Raw genomic sequence first — 9,895 nt, 5'->3', positions numbered from 1 at the left:
GCCGTGATTTCTTAGCTAAGGCACACTTCATATCCATTCAACTAATTTTTTAGTTGAATTAGAGAAATGAAACGTTGTTTTCAACCAACATAAATGGTTGAATTGGCTTCTGCAATTTGCAGCTATATGTCGCATTGTCACCGAAAAAACGTTAACACCGTTATGACTACTAGCCACTAGATGGCACACTACTACCGAAAGTAATTTTTCAGTCGTGGTTGTCTTTTCTATATTCGCAGGTATAAATACGATGTTGTATTGGAGGAAATGACACAAACGAAACATAAACTTCTTTTTGAAATTTTTTCTTCTAGATCTTCATTCGACGTCCCGAAATCAACTCTCGCGAAAAGCACTCGGAAAACAAAAACTGCCTTGTATTCCGTACACCGGACGGCATAGCCCGGAAGGTTGAAAAATACAAAAAAACGTGATTAATCCACCTAGCAGTGAGATGATACCTTTTTTATCAATGCGCATGTGTTTTTGCATGGATATTCTTAGGTGTTTTAGTTCTCATGACATTATTTTAATTATCGTCGTTTTAAACGGCAAATTGAGATTTTAATCACTCATTACCCTGTAATGCCAAAACTGCAAACATATCGAATTTCAATCTTAGCGTGCGACAATCGATTGAACATTCCATGAGATGTCGAAGTAAGTTCCACTTTAGAGTTTTTCGTCATTATTTATGGTACTTCCAGAGCCGGTATTCAGGAATTAGCATAGCCCAAAATGATTCGAATGGCCATAAATTATTACGCCAAACAATTTACATGAAATTTATATACTCATCATCTGTAATTCCAGAATCGGATAAAATTCACCAATTTTGTATGGGACCTTAAGTCCTGTAATATTTGTTTTTGAAGCTCGATTTGGTCTTTTTTGAGAAAATGATTGAGCTTTGAGAATCGATTCGATACTGGAACCGGAATTCTAAAATCGATGTAGCCGAAATCAGTTAAATTCACCTGAGCAGTGTGTAGACATCTTTGAGAAATTGTAGTGCGAATTAAAATTTGGGGGTACATTCCGAATCCAAAAACGAATACCGCTCAAACTGAAATAAACCCGATAAACCTGATTAATTTATGTGAAATGGACATTTTTATACTAATCACCCTGCATTTTCTATACCAGAAGTCGGATCTGACTAAAAAGTAAGAGGTTTTATAGGATTTTAAGACCTCTCATTTGAATCATAGATGATTCTTATATTTCATTTGAATCTTAGATCGGTTCAGCCATCTACGAGAAAAATTAATTGCATTATTTTAATTTCGTTTCACATATCATCCTGTGGTTCCGCAATCAGAAGTCGGATCCAAACGTAATTCAGGAACCTTGTTTGGGAGTATACGACTTTTCATATGAATCTGAGTTTGTAGAAAACGGTTTAACCATCTCCGAGAAAATTGAGTGAAATTATTTGTCACACACGCATTTGCTGATCTCGACGAACTGAGTCGTATGGTATATGGAAGTCATGTTCTTCCAGCATTTATTGCTGTAAATAGTTTAAATCAATATAATTATGGAATTACTTCCAACTCGATAATGCTGGTATCATCTGGTTTACATATGCCATATTCGAAAGATTATGTTGCCAAAAATGAACCGTGCTAAAATTGGTCCGAGGCAAATTGTCATAAAAAAGGATGCTGTACACAGTGTTTTTGGTACTTAGAAACAATTATTTGTAACAGTATAAAAAATCGTGTTTCATGTTGCTCCCAAGCATTGCTTTTTCATACAGCGCTCAAAATTCCTTCTACTGGAATATGGCTTACACAAAAATATCGATATGTCCGTTAAAAATGGACGGATTTTAACAATCTATGGCTTGTTGGATAGCTATTACCGTGTGAAATCTAAGTCTGGAAACATATTCTGTTTTCAAGGTCAAATGTGACAGATACTGTCAAAAAACTGAAAATTTTGACATAAAACTTCGTATAACTCAAAAAGTAAACATCCGATCTCAAAACCATTCAATAGCGTTCTGGGTGACGGGGAGACCTTTCATTTGCGACTAGTTTGATCAAAATCGGTCCAGCCATATCTGAGACCTCGACCTCTTAGTTGACAACACACATACAGACACACACACATACACATACACACAGACATTTGCTCAGTTCGTCGAGCTGAATCGATTGGTATATAACATTCGGCCCTCCGGGCCTCGGAAAATTTTTCGAAAGTTTGAGCGAATTCTATACCTATTTTTTATATAAAAAAATAAAGGTAAAACATCATTTGACATATACAATTAGAGTGCAACATTCGAAACTCACTTCACTGTTCCGCGTAAAAACATTATTAAGCACCATTGCTTTAAATGCGCACCAATTCTGAATAAATACACTTTCCACTAAGAGTTTACGTCATTTTTACGTATGGTTTTAGACATTTATATATAGATATATCTTAACACATGCGAAAAACATTAAAACAATTTACAAACAGTTTCAACAAGACTGTTCTTTTTAGCTTTTCAATTAATTGTTTTGCTTTGACACTTCTCATGAGTTCTTGACTAAAAAACTTGTTAATAAAACCAATTTTATTTTTGTTTTCTTTGTGATGTCTTTCAGCAGTGATGGTGAAAGATAGGTAGAGTAGAATTTTCTGATTTTTTATCACAAAATTAGTTCCCAATTAGAGTTTCGTGTTGGATTGAAATTTTGCTGGTTTATGTCCAGGATATTCGCCAACTTAACACATTCTCTAAAAACAAGAGTTTTTTCAGCAAAGTAAATTCTGAAGCTCAACTAATTAAATAGTTATTTTGGAAATTTTGTTATTAAAATTAACTAATTCAAAAATAGTTATACTAATTAGGTGCAAAGCTAATTCCGGTCGTTCCGTGCACATACCGCAAAACGTGTCCTCATGTAAACTCATCAGAATTTTCCGTATTAGGACGAGGGGGATGACAGTATTGAATTAATTCTGATTTCGAAGTAGAAGTTAGTCTGGCAACGAGAAATTCACTTCAAAGGACTACTATAACGTCGAAATTCTTCGAAATGCTTTTTTTTCTTTATTATTGCAAACAAGAGACGACATATCCACATGCATCTTCTTGTTAGTAGCACACATCTTAGCTAAAAGAAATGATTGACAGTTCAGTAACAGAGTATAATTTGTCTAATTTAATATTTTTAATGTACAAACATATCTTTCTGCCAACAACAACAATTTATGATAAAAACAAGTCATTGTGACTAGTATGGTTGTTTATAAATAATTGGTCATATTCAACCGATAATTGATGATGGTAATTCAAAGCGCGAATAATTTTCCCAGATGGTTACCAGCTTTAACCGATTAGGTTTTCGATCATGAGTAACTTGAGACCTCACAAGATTCAGATATATATATATATATATATATATATATATATATATATATATATATATATATATATATATATATATATATATATATATATATATATATATATATATATATATATATATATATATATATATATATATATATATATATATATATATATATATATATATATATATATATATATATATATATATATATACTAGCTGACCCGTCGAACTTCGTCTCGCCTGAAATTATTTTTTTAAATTTGTGTTTTCGGACAGCAGAGTTGTCAAACGTTAATGTTTCTTTCCATTATTTTACTGATTACTTGGCTTACAATAAACGAATTACGACAAATTCATATCCAACATCATGAATTATTGTGGATATGTTCAATGCTTTTGTTACGCAAAAACTAAACAAATGCACCAATTGCCATCTCATCCTTCGAGTCAGTGAGATGGAACAGAGATTGTATATCTCTCTCTCAAACTAAAGATTTGACATGTGGGATGATGGATTTGATTGAATCATATCTGACTGGTCGTAGTATGACCGTGAAAATTGGCGACTGCGTTACTCCATCATTCATCGTGAGCTCTGGCATTCCTCATCTGGAAGCCATCTAGGACTATTCATATTTCTGCTATATCTAAATGATCTAAATTTCGCATGCAATGCATGAAGCTATCATTCGCCTACGATTTCAAGCTGTTTCATCTCATCAAATATCTGAAAGACTCAAACTTCTTGCAGTCACAGTTGGATGTATTTTTTAACTGGTGCAACGTCAACAGAATGGTTATAAACGCCTTCAAATGTTTCGTTATCTCCTTCTCTCGTAAACGAACCACGATCATGTATGATTACACTATTTCGCAAGCTGTACTAAAACGGGAGACATCAAATAAGGATCTAGGAGTGTTATTGGATTCAAAACTTAGTTTCAAAGATCACATAGAATCTCTAAAGCATTAAAGATGCTAGGATTCATCTTTCGCATCTCAAAAAATTTCAATAACATATACTGCCTGAAATCGTTATATTGCGCTCTAGTTCGTTCTACACTGGAGTATGCTGTTGTTGTTTGGGCACCATATTACCAAACTGATAAGCTGCGCATTGAAACTGTTCAGCGCAAGTTCATTCGTTTTGCTTTGCGTCGCCTGCCCTGGAGAGATCCCTTGAATCTCCCGAGCTACGAAGATCGATGTAGGCTCGTACACCTCGATTTGCTATCTGTCCGCCGTGATACATTGAAAGCTGTTTTCGTCGCGGACCTCATCCAATCTCGAATTGATTGTGCAGATCTCCTACAACAGCTAAATTTTGACATTCATCGGCGTAATTTGCGGTTTAATCCCTTTCTCAGAATTCCTCGTGCTAGAACTAACTATGGCTTTAATGAACCGTTTTCGAGTATGTGTCGCGTATTCAATACTTGCTCTGATGGATTTAATTTCAATTTATCTCGTAACGCCATTAAACCCCGTTTTCTCCAAATCTTTTCCCGCTAGTTTTATTAGGATAATTAGTCAATATGAATCGTTGTTAGTTAGCTTTGTAGTTTAAATAAGGGTAATTAAAGATTTCGTTATGTATCATTTGGTCAAATGTTATCTGTTGATACAAAAGATGAGAAGGTTTTATGCCTGCTGGAGAAGGAGAACAAAGATCTCAGCTCCAGCGAGCTTTTCCCTTGCTCCTAAATAAACAAATAAACAAATTAACAGATGGATGAAAAAGAGATGACCAAGATAAATACTTTAAATTGACCCCACAATACTTTCCAAAAGCAGCCCTCGGGGATGGTTGTTTGTCATTGAATGTTAAGACTTATTTGTACTGAAGACGTTTAAAAATTTAATAGCAAATCCTTTGGGATTATCGAAAGTAATAAACTAATTTTGAACGGTTGTCCATAACTTGCTTCACCGCTAGTGATAGTGATTTAGTCGTGTTTGATGAATGTTCGTAGCAGGATAATGACAGGATCAATTTTCGATTAACGAATTAGCGATAAAATGAAAAATACTTGGAAATTCGAAAGTTCAAATTACCCTTTTTCTTAAATATTGTGTCCATTAACTTTGAAATGAACGCTGGATTCGTTCAAGAATTGTATCAAAAGGTCTCTCATTCGTCGAGCCACCACATCGTTTTTCTTAGTATTCAGTCCTGAGACTGTCAATATTCTGTTCTAGCGGAGTGAACATGAGGAGTGATTATACCAGTATTCTTCTTATCGTTAAAGCCAATGTATAAAACAGCAGATCTCACAACTAATGGTTCTACATGCCACGATTTCTCCTTCAGATATGATATTCACGATTCCCATATGGTAATTCGTCAAATAATCCAAAGTTCGGAAAATGAAATGATTTGACTTAAGCAGCTTACAAATGTCATGAATACCATCCGTTTTGAAGTAAACCACTCTTGAAAACTCACACCCGAATCGGCTGAACAAACTTCAGCATGCTAAATGCAAGGAAAATATTTTCATCTGAACTCATTATTTCAACAGCGGAATCCTATCATTGATACTTAAAAAAATCGTTACATAATTTTATTTGTTCAACTCACGCCACAATGGCCAACATAATTCATCTAACTGCATCTACTAGTAAAAGATATTAATACTTTTGCTTCTGTTTACGGTATAGCTAAAACAGTCATGTGCATTCTACCATAAGGTCATTTGGCAAGTAATGATTTAGATACCCTATTAAGCACGTGTTTCCAAATGACGAATCAATCATCCATGTAAAATCTCCACCCAAATCTACTCGTTGCGCGCCAAAAGATTCTTTCAACGATCTAGTATTCCTTTCTACGACGGCCAAACACTTATGCAACTCGTTATGCGCCAAACACCTATCGATGATCTAGCAATCATTGGCGACTTTTTCAGTGGAAAATTCCATTGTCCATACAAAATAACTTTATTGGTTTTTCTCACTTTTCCGGTAAGTTTTCCTAATTTTTTTGATGTACGAACCCGGTGGGGGTAAAAACTGATCAAACAAAAAAAAAAGCATCTCAATCCGTCCATCCGTTCTTACGTGATGCGATTACAAAGAATGATCTCTGCATTTTTATATATATAGATATATAGGGCAACGGCTCCCTATTTCATCTGAGCTCCTATTTCCATCTCATCCCTTCACCTCATTACTTTGAACATGAATAATATTTTAAAACCTACCTGAACCAAACTGTGAAATGTTTTAAAATGATTATAAAAGCTATTGTCACACTTTCCTATTGAAAGAAATGGTTTTAAGTTCTTCGGTTATCGTTTTTTTTTTCATTTCAAATAAACTCACTTTTCAATTTAGGACACATTTTCGTCTCAAGATTTACAGTTCGTCATGTTTCTGATTATCTACTAATCGATTCGTCTCAAAACATGATCACTTTTTCGCAAAATTACCCTACCATTGAATGCTGGATGACTTCATAATTAGTAATGTTCACTTGCTACTTGTTTAATTAACGATTTAATACTTCAAAAACTACCCAACAAACAATAAAAGTCTTTAAAAATATGAGATGAAAGTTTTTCACTTAGTTCACTTGATTGCGCTTCGTTTTCATCTCATTTGGTTTCGCAAAGTTGCCAAGTTATCTCATAATGTTACAAAACAAAAATTGTTTTTCTTCTTCAAAATTTCATCAAAAAGTATGTTTTTTGGTATCCGTGACATTAGTTTAATTATATTATTGATATTAATATTTCAATAAAACTGTTTTGGCTTCGAATATTACCAGGAAGAGCATGTTAAATACTAATGAAATAACCATTGCGGCAAATCTAGTAGCACTGGTTTCATTCCGCTATACGTCAACATAACGCTGTGATGTGTGTGTGTGTTTCATTGGCTGTGCACAGAGATGCCAGATATTTTCATAGAAAATATGTATTACGTTGCATAGAAACTCTATATCTGGTCTATCTGTTTTCACTAATAAAATCTGTTAACATCATTTTATTAGTGAAAACAGATAGACCAGATATAGACTTTCTATGCAACGTAATACATATTCTATGAAAATATCTGGCTTCAAATAGTTCAAATTGGTTCCAAATTTTAATATAAATGTTTGTCAGTGTTCATAATCAATTATCTACATAAAAGATTTCCACTTTAACATGTGTTTGGCCGTTGATTAATAAACTTTTAAAGAATCACCGCAATCAAATACTAATAGATACTCAGAGAGAAAAGTCTAATTTTTTACTTCTTTCACAAATACAAATCTGTATTAAATTTAGGAAATCTTTACAAAATCGGTACTTTGATTTAAACCAGTATGCGAACGCAAAAATCTATACAATACATATAAATCTGTATAAATGGCATCTCTGACTCTACACTTTGTTTTAAGAAAGGCTAATGAATAAATAGTAACAATCACAGTTTTGTTTTTATTTAAAGTTCATTAATTTAACTTTTCAGAAAAATTTTAAATTTAAAGCGACAGGTAACGGAAACGACTGAAAAATTTGTAAACGTTGAAATGATTTCAAACTGGTTCTAAAAATATCGTATATTGTCTCATAGTTGGCATTAGGCCGTTTTTAAGAAAAATTCTGACATTTTGAGCCTGAGAGTGTAATAGTGGAACATTTCGTTTTGATTGCTGTCGTCATTGCTAATTTATAGGATGAATAAAGGATCAACGATAGGATGGATAAAAATCCATTGAGATGAAATTAGGAGCAGAGTAGTGAACATTTCATAAGTGTTTTTTGCTGTTTTATGCACATTATTTTAATTTCCAAGGAATGTGAATCAAATCTCAATGTGGAGCAAGGCGAATGAAGCAGTAATATGAAATAGTTATAGTGATTTTAGTGGCTAAATCGAGGTTTGAAGGCGACGTCCTTACAAATGAGATGAAATAGGGAGCCCTTACCCTATATGAGATACTATTTATCGGACAGAACATATCATTTTTCATTATAACGCAGTTAATTTTAATTTATATGATGTTGCTTATCGAACTATTTCTTATTACTAACAAATTTATTAATGTACTTTGCTGAATTGCAATCATAAACTAATAAGCTATTAAAAATGGATGGCTTTTCTAAATGTGTTATATACCTATCGATGTCTATCTGAATTTTGCTACTTTGATCCGAAATCTCCAATAAAAATTCGGTATCAAAATAAAAAATGTCAAAATATGAACCAAGAATAATGATACCACGTCTTTTTGCACCCGTTGGTACATTAATTGGCGCACTATCCAGAGAGTAGTTCTTATTCTTCCCTGTCATGTATTTGAAACCATATACTTTACAAACTTTGAAACTATCTTCTCTCACTAAAATCCATTCTCCTATAACTATATTATTCAGAACATCATTTCCAATTCTTTGTATCGACAAACTTGCTTTCTCTTGTGATGATTGAAAACGATAAATTCTGTCTGTCGAGCAACGTTCGGTTTGATTCGAAATCATCCATACAAATGTAGATTTTTTTAAATGTACAACCTTCCCGTTGCGGTTTCGAATTTTAAAAATATTGTTCGGCTTCACATTACACGAGTCTTTCACAATAAATTCCGTTCCAGCCTCCGGGCATATTTCGTATCTGTTGTAGACAGTCTCTTCATGTTCGTCATTTTCCATCGTCGGCACACGAACAAACTCAAAATGTCCACAGCTTGAATGTGGCTTTTCTTTAGGTTTCCGCAAATGTATGCTCTCGTTGAAAATGATCTTAGATTCACGTATTCCTAGATTTAAAAGTTTCTGGTATGCAGCATACCTACTGCTCTCAATAATAGATACTATTTCGTCATCTGTTGGAAAATATGTTTCAACTTGGCTTGATGTATTTGAAAGACGTGGGAAAATCAATTCTTCTTTCCGCTTGTACATAATTTCTTCTTTTGCTTCGATTTTATTCAATCTTGACTCAAATGATTGCATTGTAAAATTTACTACTGTAGATTCAGTTGAGGTGAATGATCGCGCTTGTCTAAAAAAGCTTTCGCATGCTTGGCTTTGCAAACAAGATATTTCGAATGGGATATTATCATCACGGCCACTCACCACATATATGATCATAGCGTGGGCGTTTATTTCCAGATTGTAATAACAGTTAGTTGTAACGGAGTGTTCAATATTACCTATATCACAGTAGCTTCCTCGCTTAGTACGAACACTTTGCGAAGTTTGTGAATTTCCAAATATTTGATAAACTGATCAATCCGTAAACAGTCTGGCTCAATAGACCGACCCATTTTTTTCAAATACCGCTGACAAGTTCTAACGTTTGGTGATATAGTATTTGAATTTTCAAACTCGTACGCCGACTTACCGCTCTGGACAAATTTATATGTGAAAAAATCAAGTTCTAGTTCTGTGTATCTTCGTCCTTTTTTAGAACGATTTCCAATACGATTTTCACATTGTGATAGTATTGCTGTAATACCTGATGAACCACGTTCAAATGTTTTAGCCTTCAGAACATTGACACTGTTGTCGGCTATATCACAGTGTCGATTTAGTTTAAATAATCGA

General features: G+C 33.7%; 1 protein-coding gene across 1 annotated transcript; it reads right to left on the bottom strand.

Annotated features, from left to right (window-relative positions):
- Window positions 1–8,362: 8,362 nt before the first annotated feature.
- Window positions 8,363–9,615, bottom strand: LOC131434356 (uncharacterized). Its single transcript, XM_058601023.1, has 2 exons — window positions 9,608–9,615; window positions 8,363–9,536 (listed from the first exon to the last, which is right to left on the bottom strand). Exons 1-2 carry the CDS (start codon window positions 9,613–9,615, stop codon window positions 8,363–8,365), a joined length of 1,182 nt encoding a protein of 393 aa, XP_058457006.1.
- Window positions 9,616–9,895: the final 280 nt, after the last annotated feature.

Source organism: Malaya genurostris, chromosome 3, assembly GCF_030247185.1.
Source record: "Malaya genurostris strain Urasoe2022 chromosome 3, Malgen_1.1, whole genome shotgun sequence".
In the NCBI taxonomy this organism is placed as follows: Eukaryota; Metazoa; Arthropoda; class Insecta; order Diptera; family Culicidae; genus Malaya; species Malaya genurostris.
The sequence above is the reverse complement of the archived record's forward strand: the minus strand, read 5'-3'. Positions and strand labels throughout refer to the sequence as shown.